Here is a 16,640-nt window from a genome sequence, read left to right on the forward strand (position 1 = left end):
CATGCATTATTATATTCATTCTTTTATTACGAAGGTAATTTGGAAAGCGACACAATACATGTTTAGTACTTCTAAGTTAACCTCCCTTGGTACAAACATGGTTGCAAAAGTTACGTCCCTTCTTTACAAAATTGTTATTGTCTTTACTTCCGTATTGCAAAATAACTATCGAATTGAACATTCATTCATGTTCACGTAGAATTAGTTCTACTTGAATCGGTATAACTACACAGATAGTCATAAAGCTGGGAGTTGGAATATTGCAACTTCAGAAAGAATTTAGTTTAAAGGTGCTAGTGGATAAAAAAAATTGTATTTAAAGAACATGTATGAAGATTTTGCGTTTTAGTAAGTGTTTTATTTATCTTACATATCCTGTATAACATTTAATAATCCTTAAATGCCATTTTTAATAATAAAAACAAATCTATCATAAACAAGTTTTCTTTGTGCTCAGAGTCTCTTCTCTTAGATGAAGTGAAAAAGCTTGGAAGTGAAATGGTGGCGATCTAGTAAGGTTTCGTCTGTAATTTTAATAATTATCCTCGAGTGCCCAATTTCGACGCATACAAGCAGTATGTTGAAGTTTTGTTGCTCAATATAGGGATTTAGGTAATTAATTTTGTTATTTCATTACACATGTACCTTTTATTTACACATTTTAAATTCAATTGATTGTGTTATCAACAAAAATTCGTTGAAAAACGAAATGACCCAAGTCTATGTAACGGCGGCCATATCTGTTGAGAGTGCCCTAAAACGACGCATCTGATTGGTTACATGATTTCAATGTAAATATCACTCTTGTGGAGACTGAATGAATAAAATATTAACTCATGGTTGTTGTGCTTAAATTTGTAGTTGCTGTAAAAGTAATATGAAACTGAAATTAATTAAATCAAATAAGATTTTTAATTGTGTGAAGCCATACTGTCTGGCAGTGGTTTTAATAGGGGCCTGTGTCAGCAACCCTGTCATAACCTGTGTTTATGGAAGATATGTGAATATAACCTGTACTTCTTTTGTGGAACCTGCACTTATAATCAATTAAATGAAAATTAGTAATAAACATAATATGCAATTACCAACATAAACACTTGCTACATATTGTTAAAATTGTATTACAGCATAACCAAAAACATATCCGGACTTCAAATCAAAGTTTACGCGTACACCTTTTTCATAGTGAATATAAATCTATTTATACGATGTTTTGTCAAATGGCAGTCACGTGACTTATGAATAAAATAGTGAACTTTTGCAGACGAAACTAATGCATTAACCCTCGGTCTTATTAACAAAGACACTTGGGTGTAAAGTGTTCAAAAGTTTTGCATTAAGTAAAATACATAAAAATCCATCAATTGCAAAACGATCAACCATATCTTACCTTTTAACCAGCTATTTTCCACATAACAAACAATGGCTATAGTAAATTGTGTGTAGAGTATCATGTGCTATTGTATGACGTCAACGGATGTCGCTTATGTATCAAACAGAGGCAAAACAAAAAATGCGTCGAATTAGGGCAGCGTCGATTCGGGTCACTCAACGATACATTTTAAGTAAATACTTCATAATTTAGAGCAGTTGACTCACATCATTATTTGACTCTCAGCATTCCATTAAGACGCTAGTTAGTCTAAAAAGTTATTGAGACTTCGGGGCTTTTCATCAGGAAATTGGGAAAAGTCCCTAGCCTTTCAAATTGGGAATTTCATGCGCGATAACTGCTCATTTTGGGAAGGCCGTGTTTTAAAAAGTTTTTGAAACAGGGTCTTTTTCATTGTGCAGACGTATTAAAAGACACATTGTGGTGCATTCTTAATCATAATAGAGCTCATTGCTTTCAATTTGTGAGATGCCCATTATGTCTAAGTACAATTTGGGAAATTCCTCTATCAATTTTGGAAAAAAATGACCTTATTTACAATAGGGAAGGGGCGGAAAGTCTTATCCAATCCAAAGAGCCTGGGTCAACATTCTCAAAAAGGATAATCATTATTCAAAAGAAAAAAATAGTTCTATTGTAGAAGGTACAATGTAGCTGTTTGATTTTTTTTTATCTAATTCTGCGACTAAGCAAATTAGTAGTATACCTTTTTTGGTGAGTTGATTTTAATTGCTAATTCTCTGAAACAGTTTAATCTCAATTTATCCTAATGTGTGTTAAAGGGTTGATTATTTCATGCTTGTGACAAGTATATATAATCATGATAATTTCTCTGGAGAGTTTAACAGATATAGTGAGAGAGATAAAGTTGTACAGTTGATTTTTCATGTTCCATTTTTCATACCATTTTAAGGGACGTATATTGTAATACTGAGGACATGTACAAGATTGATAAAAACAGGAATAGTTAAAAGTAATAAAGACAAATTAACAGTTTTAAACATAATATTAGGGATTTTTTTACATAATGCTTAATATCAGCAGCACTCTTCCATTCATCAATCAACTTTAAAATGGAGTTAAAAGGACGGGTGATTGTGTACTCAATCCTTGGATGCCCCCATTGCATGCGGGCCAAGAACACGCTACAAGAGCTTGGTGTGCCATACACAGACATTAGCTTGGATAAATTTCCACATGTGAGGGCTGATGTTCAGACGAGGACCCAGAGGCGAACAGTTCCACAGATTTTTTTTAACGAGAAACACATCGGTGGGAATGATGATCTGCAGACATTGGTAAAGTAAAATGTCATTATTTTAATGGTTTGGAAGAATGGGTAAAGGGCGCTCTAAAAATGTAATCTAAAAATGGAATACAAATAAGTGACATCATTTCTAATCAATATTTTTAATTTCATAATATCTATCACTATAAATGCAAGTCCAAGTTGTACACTTTTTGGGTCAATATAAAGAAGTTTGAATAATCTGTCTTTAATTCTCAAGGGAAGTGTTATTATTACAAAAATGTATATGAACAGTCAATGGCTTTTGTTTTGATTTCTCTTGATTCCTTATTGTAGCTTTACTGTTTAATGTCTGTGACTAATTGTGTACTATAAATTTTGCACTTTTTGGTTTGTATACAGTATTGAATTTTATTATGGGAATGTTCTTTGAAGTAATGTTCGTTTTCCTGTTATATGTATGTTCAGGTAAGTAACAAGGAAGACTTCGCTGCAGCCCTGGAGGTTTTGAAGACCACATCCCCAGGGCCAGATGCCCCTTCTATACCAGACCCAAGCACAGCTGTGAAATCTGCTGGTATGTGATATAATGAAATGGAGTATTTTGTGAAACAAGACTTGCGCAAATCATTTCTTCAATCCTTTTACACTAAACTTGTGAATAACTTTTTTGCCTTGTGTGCTGGCCTATGTTATCAGGTTTTGTGATTCTACCATTGTGAACCTTTGTTCAACTTGAAAATGTAAAACTTGTAGTGAACAATCTCTTTAGAGTGCAGTGAGCTGTTTTTCAGAATTTCTCATGGGATATTGACCACATTGTCACACTACTATTGCAAAAAAATGTTCAAAGCATATTGTCAGGCTTTTCAAATTTCACCATTTTGGTGAATTTTGAGTATTTCATTTATGGCAGTTTTCAACTTTTGAAAATGGAAGAAAAGGGTTTTGTGACATATCTTACCTATGTATCATCTTTCTGTTGTAGACCCAGGGGACTTTGTATGTGAGCCTGATGAGTATGCTGAACTCGTTCAAGATCTGAGAAAGTCAGGAATCATCAAAGATCATCGCTCTGGTCTCCTCCGCTCATACAAAAACTCATTCAGTGGGAAAGACTTTGTTGATTGGGTCGTGAAAACGAAACAGCTTGGTTTGTACACTGAACTATTTGTCTATAGTTGAAAGGTGGCTGTAGTGTGATAGATATGGTGTCCAGCTGGGCACTGGGAGGTCACGTGTCTTATCCCCACTTTTGGAGCATTATTTAGATCTCTCCTAAAAGAACTGGTACTAAAGAAAGTACTGGTTGCACCCAGGAAACTGACTCGTCCATGTTTAAATAAGTTTATGCCTTTTTTCACAATTGAGATACAAATAAATCGGTTTAAACCTTTTTAACTTTGAAGCGAAGTGAAAATGGCTAAATGCAAACAGTCTAAAACCAGAACAGCCTGGGATTGACTCACAGTCTGTTCAAGTTTTATGCTATTTGCTGCTCATCAGTATCTAAGGTTTTGAGATGAACTCTTAAAAACTTGAATCTAGTAAGAAAGGTTTTTAATTAAATATAACTTTCTATGAGACTACGAATGTGTGACAATATGTATCTAAGTGGAAAAGGTTTAAGGAAATAGAGCACATATGTCAGCAGCATCCTCCTGTAGTAGATTACATGCAACAGTTAATATCTCTTTATCGTCTGAATTTAAACTTCACAAATGTCTTCACAGCTTTTGTGGAAGGTCACTACCCTTAGACCATAATTGTGGTCTGCATTTTTAGCAAACTTATGCCTCTTTTATTACATGGAAATACATGAAGTCTGTTTTTAAAAAAATGCACAAGGCAATATATTAAAAATCTGTTAAATTGTTTGTACAAGTGCATATTTACATGTATATGACAATTACAGGTACTCAAATTAGTTTTGTCATGTCAACGATGCTTTTGAAAATGTGTGTCAGGACACTGACCAAGGTCTATAACACTGGCATGGAAATACAAACAGTGAAGTGCACTTTCATGAGGCAGCTCTCGTAGGCATTTCAGCACTTATGATAGTCTTCAATAAAATGTCTGACAATCATATTGATAGTCAGAAATAAATATTGAAGTAATTGAATCTTCATACAAATCTGTCTGTCAGAATTTCTGTGAACTGTGAGGCATTTAAAAAATGTGTCAGATATGACTGACAGCCCCAATTGTGCCTTTCCTGTTTTTTTGGGTCCTGTTCATAAATGTTCCATATATGTGGTGAATGTTCCAGACAGAGAAAGAGCTGTAGAGATGGGTCAGGCTTTGATTGACAAGCATTTTGGTCATCACGTGAAGGGTGGGGAGTTGTTCCAGGATGCTGACATATACTACCGCCTACTGGAGGATGATGACACATCTGCACTGAATTCTGGGTCTTCAGATTGTGACCCAAGATCTGGTTAGAATTTTGTTGGGCTGATTTGCAATTTGCTGTATTTTTAGGTCATCTATTTTTTGAAAAAAAATTATGAGCTATTGTCATCACCTTGGCGTTGGCGTTGGCGTCCGGTTAAGTTTTGCGTTTAGGTCCACTTTTCTCAGAAAGTATCAATGCTATTGCATTCAAACTTGGCACACTTACTGACTATCATGAGGGGACTGGGCAGGCAAAGTTAGATAACTCTGGCGTGCATTTTGACAGAATTATGTGCCTTTTTTATACTTAGAAAATTGAAAATTTTGGTTAAGTTTTGTGTTTAAGTCCATTTTATTCCTTAAGTATCAAAGCTATTGCTTTCATACTTGCAACACTTACTATCATAAGGGGACTGTGCAGGCAAAGTAATGTAACTCTGACTGGCATTTTGACAGAATTATGTGCCCTTTTTATACTTAGAAAATTGAAAATTTTGTTAAGTTTTGTGTTTAGGTCCACTTTATTCCTACAGTATCAAAGCTATTGCTTTCATACTTGCAATACTTATTAACTATCATAAGGAGATAGTAGTATCAAGGCTATTGCTTTCAAACTTCAAAAACTTTCATGCTATCATGAGGTTACTGTACCTGGCAAGTTGAATTTTACCTTGACCTTTGAATGACCTTGACTCTCAAGGTCAAATTATTAAATTTTGCTAAAATTGCCATAACTTCTTTATTTATGATTAGATTTGATTGATACTTATTTATTTTTTTTAAGATCATCTCACAAATGACCACCACACCCTCACACTATACCCCCCCCCCCACCCCCCCCCCAATTTTTTAATTTTTTTTTTAAACGTTTAAAAATACAAATATTTATTTTTATTATTTATGTTTGAAATACCGTCCAACCATCGCACCCAAGAATCCCACCCCCCTCCCCCCCTCGAATCCCTCCCCTATTTTTTTTTTTTAAGATCATCTCAAAAATGACCACCACACCCTCACACTATACCGCCCCCCCCCCCCCCCACCCCACTCCCCAATTTTTTAATTTTTTTTGAAACTGTTAAAAAACACAAATATTTATTTTTATTATTTTATGTTTGAAATACCGTCCAACCATCGCACCCAAGAATCCCCCCCCCCCCAACCCACCCACCCCTCCACCCCCCCACCCCCGATTTTATTTTTTTTTTGCATTTTTTCCCGCGTTTTTGAAAGATAATGTAATAAATGTCCACACCCCACACTATACACCCCTCTTCCCCTCTTCACTCTACCTCTCCCTACTTTGTGATTGAAAATGAGAGTCCCTTCACCTTTAAAAAGAAAATAGATGAGCGGTCTGCACCCGCAAGGCGGTGCTCTTGTTTTATATTTTCATTTACTTATTATTCACCTGATCTCAAAGTGCTCTTAAGTTGAGCTTTTATATATTCAGTCAATGTCTGTCCACCTGTCTAATGGTGAATGCAGTAGGCATTGTTCTTTGTGTGTCAGGAAGTTTGATTTTGTCAACACTCTATAGACTACATTTTTGGCTCAATCTTGGTTAGGATATTAATTATAAACACTTAAAATATGTAATATCGTTCCTAATTACCATGAAATTTATTTTGTATGTCTTTCTTCACCATATCTAGGAGAACTGGCACATGTGTAGAAAAAAAACTACGTCATTGGGCCAAATATTTACAATTGTTATACCACAAGTGAGCATTTAAGGGCCATCATGTCCATCTTCTTGATATTGTATGGTGTACAAAAAATTAGCTTATACCAAGTATTGTGCTAAGGACATATTTTACTTTGAAGCTTTATTATTTACCACCATAGGGTCACCAATATGGTTTTTAACATTATTTTATAAGATGTTTGCATGTCAAATGAGTTTATATTTTGAGTATTTAAATAAAGAAGACACCTAGAATTTAACTGTCATCAACGCAAAAACAAAATACAGAATGTTTTAACTAAACATTATTATCCCCGCCAAAGGCAGAGGGATAAAGAATTAGCATTGTCTGTCCATTCGTCATGCCATCCGTCAGTTCGTCCCTCCATCTGTCACGAAACTTTGCAGGGTTATTTCTCAGAAGCTATATTAGTTATCAACATGAAACTTCATAGGTTATAGATATCAATGAGGTGAAGTGCCATGAACGAGAACCATAACCCTACACTTTCTGAAATATGAGCTATTGCCCTTTGTTTTTTGTATGATGTAAATTTTGAGGGCTATATCTCTGATATCATACAAGACTTCATGATGAAACTTCATCTGTGTATTAATATCAATGAGAAGAAATGCTATGCTTAAGAACCATAGCCTTTCACTTTCTTTTATTGCCCTTTGTTGTTTTTGTTTGATGTAAATTTTCAGGGCTATATTTCAGATACAATACAACATTTCAACATGAAACTTCATGTTTGTGTAGAAATAAATGGGAAAAAGTGCTATGCACAAAAACCATAACCCTTCACTTAATTAAATAAGAGTTATTACCCTTTGTTGTTTTTATATGATATAACTTTTCAGGGCCACGTGATTTCAACATATAACATTTATTGGGTATATGGATATCAATGAGGATAATTGCTATGCATAAAAACAATTACCCTACACTTTAGTATTTTTTATGACCCCGGTAGGGTGGCATATAGCAGTTGAATTGTCCGTCAGTCAGTATGTCAGTATGTGTCTATGTGTGTGTGTATGTCAGTCTGTCCGTCGGTCTGAAAAAAAACTTAAACGTTGGCCATAACTTTTGCATTATTGAAGATAGAAACTTGATATTTGGCATGCATGTGTACCTCATGGAGCTGAACATTTTGATTGGTGAAAGGTCAAGGTCATCCTTCAAGGTCAAATGTCAAATATATGGCGTCTGTCCGTCCGAAAACTTTAACATTGGCCATAACTTTTTCAATATTGAAGATAGCAACTTGATATTTGGCATGCATGTGTATCTCATGAAGCTGCACATTTTGAGTATTGGAAGTTCAAGGTCAAGATCATCCTTTAAGGTCAAAGGTAAAAAATATTTTTTTTAATCAAAGCGGCATTCTCATGAAGCTGCACATTTTGAGCGGTGGAAGTTCAAGGTCATCCTTCAAGGTCAAAGGTCAAAAAAACAAAAAACAATATTATTTATTTTTTTAAAGCGGCACAATAGGGGGCATTGTGTTTCTGACTAACACATCTCTTGTTGAGGAATATATCATATATCAAGGGACATGCACCCACCCATAAACAAAATTTATTTGGCGGGGGATATTAATTCAACAAATGTGAATGTTAACATTCTTCTTTGTAGCTGGTGCACTGGGGGAAGATATTAGGAAGTTGATCTTGAAAATTTACAATAGCTTCTTATCATCTGATGGCAAGGTACAGTAGACATACACAAGTCTTTTGCTAAAAAACACTTTTGTCCTAAAAGGAACACATAGACATAATCCTCGATATTAAGGTGTGCATGATCAATTAAGATTTTCTGCTATGCATTTTGAAGTTATGTATTTACTGCTTCTAACATGTCAACTCTTCTTTAACCATGCAAGAAGTAAGAATCTTACTGTGTATGTGTATTAACACACCTTTTTTGAAAGCATGCTTAATTTAGAATGATAAAAAATTCAGATGACCATACACTATTATAACCATTGGTACAGCCTAAGAGTTTGTTCCAACAAACAAGTCTTTTTTTCTTTAGTATAAGAATTCCCAGCAAATACCATTGTAGCCTTGTTGTATATTTTTATGCCCCCGGTATGGAGCTGTACATTTTGAGTGGTGAAAGGTCAAAGTCATCCTTCAAGGTCAAATGTCAAATATATGGCGTCTGTCCGTCCGTTCGAAACCTTAAACATTGGCAATAACTTTTTCAATATTGAAGATAGCAACTTGATATTTGGCATGCATGTGTATCTCATGGAGCTGCACATTTTGAGTGGTGAAAGGTCAAAGTCATCCTTCAAGGTCAAATATATGGTTTTTTTTCAATATTGAAGATAGAAACTTGACATTTGGCATGCATGTGTATCTCATGGAGCTGCACATTTTGATTGGTGAAAGGTCAACGTCATCCTTCAAGGTCAAATGTCAAATATATTGTGTCTGTCTGTCCGCCGAAAACTTTAACATTGGCCATAACTTTTTTAATATTGAAGATAGCAACTTGATATTTGGCATTTCATGTGCATCTCATGGACCTGCACAGTTTGAGTGGTGAAAGATCTAGGTCATCCTTCAAGGTCAAACTAAGGTCAAATATATGGCTTCAAAGCAGCGCAGTAGGGGGCATTGTGTTTCTGACAAACACATCTCTTGTCTTGTTATACATGATGTACCGGTAGTTGTAACTGAAAAACATTTTCCTTCAAATAAAAATTAAACAAAAACATGATAGCTTTGTAAAATATAAAAGCTAACATGGTAATTTGGGTATGCTTTTGGATGTGCTTGTTAGAATTGTGATACATTGTATAATATCATTAATGTATAGTCAAGATGGTTTAGGGGTTAGGCATATTTTTTAGTATTAAAGCTATTTATTAATTAATACTACATGCAAGAGCACAACTGAAAAATAACAATGAAAGGTCACAAACCAGAATAATTTGTAATATAGTATTTAATACCCCTGTATAAAATAAGAACATATTTTCATTTAGAAATTATTGTTCAAATTGATAGAGGGAGCTTTAAATTTAAACAAATGCAGGATATACTTAGCACATTTACTTGTACTGCTGCTGTTTGTAAAAGTAAAAGATCTTCTTAAAAACAATTAGTTTGATCCCTACATTTGATTATAAAATGTTGTATTTGTACAATTAATAATATCATTGTTGTTTCTTGAAACTAAAATACAAAGATATTGGTGAAAATGTCAAGTTTGATGGCTGCATTCCACTGATCTAATGATAGATTCGTAAAATACTTGTCTCATGGTTGTTTCTAGAAAGTTAACTACAAAGGTATCGGTGAAAGCAGCGAGTTTGAACAGTACATACGTCTCACAAAGGAGCTGGTGCGAGTGCAGATAGTTGAGGCGTCGAGGGAGGAGAAGTTGGCATTCTTCATCAATGTTTACAACGCTCTTGTGATACACGCCAATGTAACCATGGGGCCCCCAGTGAATCTCTGGCAGAGGTACAAGGTATGGGATTATTTCAAAATAATTAATGTTCTATAAATGTGATAACTTTGCTTTGACTGAATTTGTCTCTTTATGGCTCTATTATCAGTATTTCTGAACAAAAAGTTGTTGCTTAATAGAATTTCATTAAGCAAAATTAATATGTCTTTAGGAAGAGATCATTTTGGGGGTGGCAGATTAATCTTAACATTATTGTATTGAAGTGATGTATTGCAATATTTTTGGATATGTCAAATCACAAAATATTGAATGTTCAGGTATGTTGTGAAATTGTGTCTTGAATATGGTGGTCACATTGTTCTGTTGGGTTGGTTCTGTCTGTGTTTAGTCCTTGTCCCTGTCTATTAAACGATCTGACAACATATTAAGTTTCTGCTGAATTTCTAGTACATGAGATAAAGATGAGCCACGCTTTTGGAAAACGGAGCTTAATGCATGTGTGTAAAGCGTTGTCCCACATAAGCTTGCGCAGGCTGATCGGGGACGACACTTTCTGTCAAGAATGGATGTTTGTTTAGAAAAAAACTTCATTAAAAAGAAAAATTCAATATAAGCAGTCATCATTTATGATCAATAAGTTTGTAAAATAAAGGGTATGTGAATGATACAAAGTGAATGATGAGAATGACTGAAATTAAGATAATGCATATTCTTATGCTTACATGTTCCAATTATGTGTATTTTACCATACTGTTTTCTTTCTCAAATAGTGCCTGTTACGGATTGTACCCAGCTGATAGACTGAATATTTTGGACCTGTTATTATTATGTTCAAAAGTTATAATTGCATGATATTATATGACTGTATCAAAGTTTATGTGTCAACAAGTGTATTTGTTTAAGATATTGTTATTTGACAACTGTGCTCATATTAAGTCCATCTTAAAATATTTCAAAAATAGATTCCTATGAAGTTATTTAATTTATTTACATATCTGCTCTTTTAATTCACACACTTTACTGGTATAGAAAAAAGTTCATTTCTTTGGTGAGAAGTCAATAGTTTCACTGATACTTTTGGTGTTGTATTTTTGCAGTTCTTTAACACAGTGCGGTATATAATTGGAGGGTATGAATACTCGCTACAGGATATCGAGAATGGAGTCCTAAGGGCCAATAGAAAAGGAATTGGTAAGATCTTGCATTACACACCTCATACCATTTAGATTTTTCAGCACATTTATTTATATGGAATGTTTCACAATAATTGTATGTTATCAGTACTTTTAAGGGCTCTGCAATGCAGAAAAAGAAATCCCAATTTATACGTTTAGTAGGCTGTTTTTCAATTTCTTTTTTTCTTCTTTAAATTGAACTTTTGTTTCTTAGCATTTTTTGCTGTTTGATACATTACGTCATTAATCCCGTAGAAAACATGATTTTCATTTCAATAATTATATTCTTTGTTTGGTGTGCACCACATTGAAAAGGCTTTTGGTCTTTTCATTTAATAAACAAGCATACGACGTTCATTCCTTATAAATGGACATGGGATATGGATTTTAAAAAGGTGTCCTTCAATCAGTTATGTTAATTTGTGATCTCCTCAGTTTTCATCCATGTTTCTGCAAACTTGGTGTGTTCAATTTTTAGCTCGGCTGTTTGCGGAGAAAACCCGAGGTATTGTCAAAGCTAGCTCGTTGTGTTGTTCGTGTCGTGCTAAAACCTTTACATTGTCTCTAAAATCAAAGTGCTTCCACCTACAACTTTGAAACTTCATATGTAGCTGCACCTTGATGAGTTCTACACGCCACACCCATTTTTGGGTCACTAGGTAGAAGGTAAAGGTCACTGTGACCTTTTAAAAAAACAAACTTTTCTTCTGACAAGGTTTAATTTATTCAAAACTGCACCCGCAGCCGAGCGTTGGCACCTGCTATGCGGTGCTCTTGTTCTTTTGACCTAGAAAAATCACATCTGTTGTACAAAATACTTGTTCATACAATTGTCTTTACAACAGATGGATTTTTTTTCTTATAGTTCATATATTGATTCAATTACTTTCAGGCATGTTCACAAGACCATTTGGTTCCTCTGACCCTCGTGTAAAGGTGGCACTAACAGAACACGAGCCTTTGATTCACTTTGCACTTGTTTGTGGGGCCAAAAGCTGCCCACCCATAAAAACTTACTCTTCTGAGGTGAGTACATTTAAAGGCAAATAATTATGACTAAGTTTCCCCACCTATCAAATAAGATTGGCTAAGTTTCTCCACCTATCAAATAAATACGGCTAAGTTTCACCACCTATCAAATAAGTATGGCTAAGTTTCTCCACCTATCAAATAAGTATATCATGTCTAAGTTTCACCACCTATCAAATAAAGTACAGCTAAGTTTTCCACCTATCAAATAAGTACATGTACAGGTAAGTGTCTCCACCTATCAAATAAGTATGGCTAAGTTTCTCCACCTATCAATTAAGTATAGCTAAGTTTCTCCCCCAATGAAGTATAGCTAAGTTTCTCCCCCTATCAAATAAGTATGGCTAAGTTTCTCCACCTATCAAATAAGAACAGCTAAATTTCTCCACCTATCAAATAAGTACCGCTTAGTTTCTCCACCTATTTATTAAGTACGGCTAAGTTTCTCCACCTTTCAAGTAAGTACGGTTAAATTTCTCCACCTATCAAATCAGTAGGGCTAAGTTTCTCCAATTATCAAATTAGTACGGTTAAGTTTCTCATCCTTTAACTTAAAAAAGTATACCCTACTTTATTATTGAACATGCAAGAATGCAAAAGAAAACTATTAAAGAAAACTAAAACTGTAAAGCTGGACACAAGATACTTGTTGGTATTTACCAAAGAAATTACAGTTATCTTGCTAAGCAGAGATGTTAAAGTAATGGCCAACCATAAAAAATAACTTTAATAAATGTGTGTTTTTTTCCCAGGGCATCTATGAGCAACTGAAGCTGGCTGCAGAGTCCTTTCTAGAGGGGGATGATGGCTGTCAGGTGGACATGGGCAATAAGACCATCAAGTTGTCACAGATCCTCAAATGGTACAGTCTGGACTTTGGCAAGAACAAGGAGGAGGTGAGACTGGGAAGCAGAAGTAATTAAAAGGAAAAATGAAGTCTGTAGACTATGGCAATAGTTTTTTTTAAAGTTCCTCACATTTGACTGCATGGCAATAGTTATTAAAAAAACCTTGCTCACATTTGATTGGAATTTAAATGCTTTAGTCAAACTATTTATGTGAAAAATATCATAGTGCAGGGGATTTTAATGTTCTGTTGCAAAGCTAGTCGGAAATTCACACCCATATTTTAACCATATATTGATTTTTTGTTTTAATAACTTTGCATAAATGTTAAGTATCATAAGACAATCTGCTGCTTGTAAAACTCGTCTCGCCAACTAACAGAGTAATGTCACTCTTAGAAGTTTAAGGCTATATTGGGCTTAAAACATCTTGACATTTCTCATCTCAGCCATAAATTTGTCTTTTATCCTATTACGGTACAAGATGAAAATCGATAGTATAACAACGATCCTACAAACTTGAGCTTTATATTATCTCTATGTTTAGATCAGATTTGGGTTTTACTAAAAATTGGAGAATACATTTTTGTCAACTACAGAAAAAAACAAAATCGTCAAAAAATGTGATATTTGACAATTATTAATGGAAAATAGGAGGAAATAATAGGATAAATAGAATATAATGTGAGTTTTGGATAAAAATCAAGTTTATCCAAAACTCTCATAATATTCTCTATGTATTGATGCATTTTCGAATAAACTGCAAAAATGTCAATCATTTTGAGGCAACATATTGCATGTCACACGACATTCCCTACCTCAAAGGTCAAGATAACATGTAGAGGTCAAAGGTCAAATTTGGACATTAAACAGCTTTTTCTTACTGCAACTTTATTGAAGTTTTATAATTAGTTGCCACTAATGACCACCATGATGAGGTGGCATTTCACATTTATCCCCTGTCTCCCTACTTAAAAGGTCAAGATCATACTCAAGGTCAAAAGGAAACTTAGACCATGAAATAGCATGTTCAACTTCAGAAATTGACTGTGGGCATGCTCTAGTTACAGCATTGTTTATTTACAATAAATATATACATGTATAACAGTTGAATACAGAAAAACTGTTAATTAGCTGTAATTGTTCTTACTATTAGCTCACCTGAGCAGGAATGCTCATGGTATGCTGTTGTAATCGACACCATCTGCTTTTTCAACAGTTTGTGTGTCCTCAAAAGTTTGCTTAAACATTTAACTTCTTTTCTTAACCATGAAATAGCGTGTTCAACTTAAGAAATTGACTGTGGGCATGCTCTAGTTACAGCATTGTTTATTTACAATAAATATATACATGTATAACAGTTGAATAAATCAGTGTCCGGTTAATCTTTTCAGGCATAATAAGGCAATATAGCTGAACACAGAGGGGGTAATCACGTGATTATCAAGATAGCGATGTCCATGCAGAGGCAGGTATTTTTCACCCTTGTATACCCTTTATTATTAATATTAATTTTTTTAACTCCGCTCACTTTCCAGCCATATTTGTAAGAAAGTTACTGGCGTTTATTTCATAGTCATATTCGCTCAATATCTCGACTTTACTCGTTGCAAAATTTCTTAGCGGGATGTCCAAATTAGGGCTCCACTACGAAAATTTGCAGGGAGTAAAGTTGAGATATCAAGTGAATTTAAATACGAATTCAACGCTAATCACATTTTTCCTGATATGGCTGGAAAGTGAGCGTTGTTTAAAAATTAAACAAGAGTAATAAAGGGTATAGAACGGCGAAAAATAATGTCTTGGCATAGACTTCGCCATCTTGACTATCACGTGATTACCCCCTCTGGCTGAACAATCGTTTTGCTATGTTTCAGATGGTAGAATGGGTTCACAGGCACATTGTTTTGCTATGTTTCAGGTGGTAGAATGGGTTCACAGGCACATTGTTTTGCTATGTTTCAGGTGGTAGAATGGGTTCACAAGCACATGGCTGAGAGTGAGAAGAGGTCACAAGTTGGGGAGTTGCTGAGCAGCAAGAACTTCAAGCTTTCTCATATGCCTTATGACTGGGGAATCAACTCATAAACTGTGAACAAGAACTTGAAGCTTTCCCATTCCTAATGACTGGGTAATCAACTCATAAACTGTGAAGATAATACTCAATCTTTCACATATGTATTACAACTGAGGAATCAACTCATAAACTGTGAACAAGAACATGAAGCTTTCCCATTCCTAATGACTGTTGAATCAACTCATAAACTGTGAAGATAATACTCAAGTTTTCCCATATGCCTTATGACTGGCGAATCAACACATAAATGAATGGGATATAAATGTATAACCTTTGAATCAAGAACAAATCTTTTAACATATTAACTTGCACTATTACTGGATATTCAACTTAAAACCTCTTTAAGCTTGATTGGGTCAATGTAACAGGCCTATTTAAACACTATTGAATCTGTTTTTATTAACGGGTACTACTTATCTTAAGAAAGATCTTGAGAACATTACCTATTTTAGACTATGAGAGGTATACATGGAGGGGTAATAGGCCAAAATAAGGATATTTATGAGACAGGGTCTCACTTCTTTTACACTCCATGTTGTTGTTAACGTTGTGATATATATTGTTTACCTATTTTATACCATATTGATTTTATTTGTATTGTATATTAACAATTGTTATTGTTTATAGGGTGCACATTTCATTGCTTTGGTTGTGTATTTTATGTTGACTTGTCACGATTTACATAAAGTCTTTAGACACAGCAATTAATAAACTATATTTTAGCTTTAGTAAATTGGGGATCGCATTTCAAGAAAGCTTGTAAAAAATCAAATACATGTATAACTAACTAGATACTTGTTGGCAACATGTCAAGCCCATTGTAATCAATGATTGTAACTGTTAAACAAGCCGCACCTTGGACATGTTTGACCTTTAGTATGACCTTTGCAGTTGCCCATGGCGCAAGTGACACATTTGTGGTAAATTATTTTTAAAAATTGCATGAAGAATGATGAAGTTAAAATAGTGACAAGCCTTATTGAGCCTTGTTCTGAGAAAACTGGGCTTAATGCATGTGCGTCAAGTTTAGGCGGAAAGTGTCATCCCTGATTAACCTGTGCGGACTGCACAGGCTAATCAGGGATGACACTTTACGCACATGCATTAAGCCCAGTTTTCTAAGAACAAGGCTCTATTGTATTTTGCCTTAATGTGTGCTTACATTGAGGAAGAGGCATGTCATACTTGCAACGTTTCATCTGCACATGTGGGTACATTTATAGGAAGCGCTTTTAAAGTTTCTGTATTGACATGTCATTTATTTCTTCCATTTGACTCTAGACTTCTAAGTGTTACCTTGACCTTGAGTGTTACGAGCGAAACATTGTCTATTCATGGTCATCATTTGTGGTATGTTA

The 16,640-nt window shown here is 34.6% G+C and overlaps 1 protein-coding gene across 4 annotated transcripts; it reads left to right on the forward strand.

Moving 5' to 3' along the window:
- Window positions 1–118: 118 nt before the first annotated feature.
- On the forward strand, window positions 119–15,922 carry LOC127862312 (uncharacterized). 4 transcript variants are annotated; one of them, XM_052401384.1, is made up of 11 exons: window positions 119–348; window positions 2,307–2,691; window positions 3,111–3,219; window positions 3,631–3,795; window positions 4,915–5,082; window positions 8,369–8,442; window positions 10,019–10,216; window positions 11,254–11,347; window positions 12,224–12,357; window positions 13,113–13,256; window positions 15,171–15,922. In XM_052401384.1, exons 2-11 carry the CDS (start codon window positions 2,467–2,469, stop codon window positions 15,291–15,293), a joined length of 1,434 nt encoding a protein of 477 aa, XP_052257344.1. In that variant the 5' UTR covers window positions 119–348; window positions 2,307–2,466; the 3' UTR covers window positions 15,294–15,922. The 4 variants fall into 4 exon arrangements, with proteins under 4 accessions (XP_052257344.1, XP_052257340.1, XP_052257341.1 ...); XM_052401380.1 differs by having other exon boundaries at window positions 2,435–2,691; XM_052401381.1 differs by having other exon boundaries at window positions 2,438–2,691.
- The last annotated feature ends 718 nt before the right edge of the window (window positions 15,923–16,640 follow it).

The sequence above is a fragment of the Dreissena polymorpha genome, chromosome 16, assembly GCF_020536995.1.
Source record: "Dreissena polymorpha isolate Duluth1 chromosome 16, UMN_Dpol_1.0, whole genome shotgun sequence".
NCBI classification, from domain to species: domain Eukaryota; kingdom Metazoa; phylum Mollusca; class Bivalvia; order Myida; family Dreissenidae; genus Dreissena; species Dreissena polymorpha.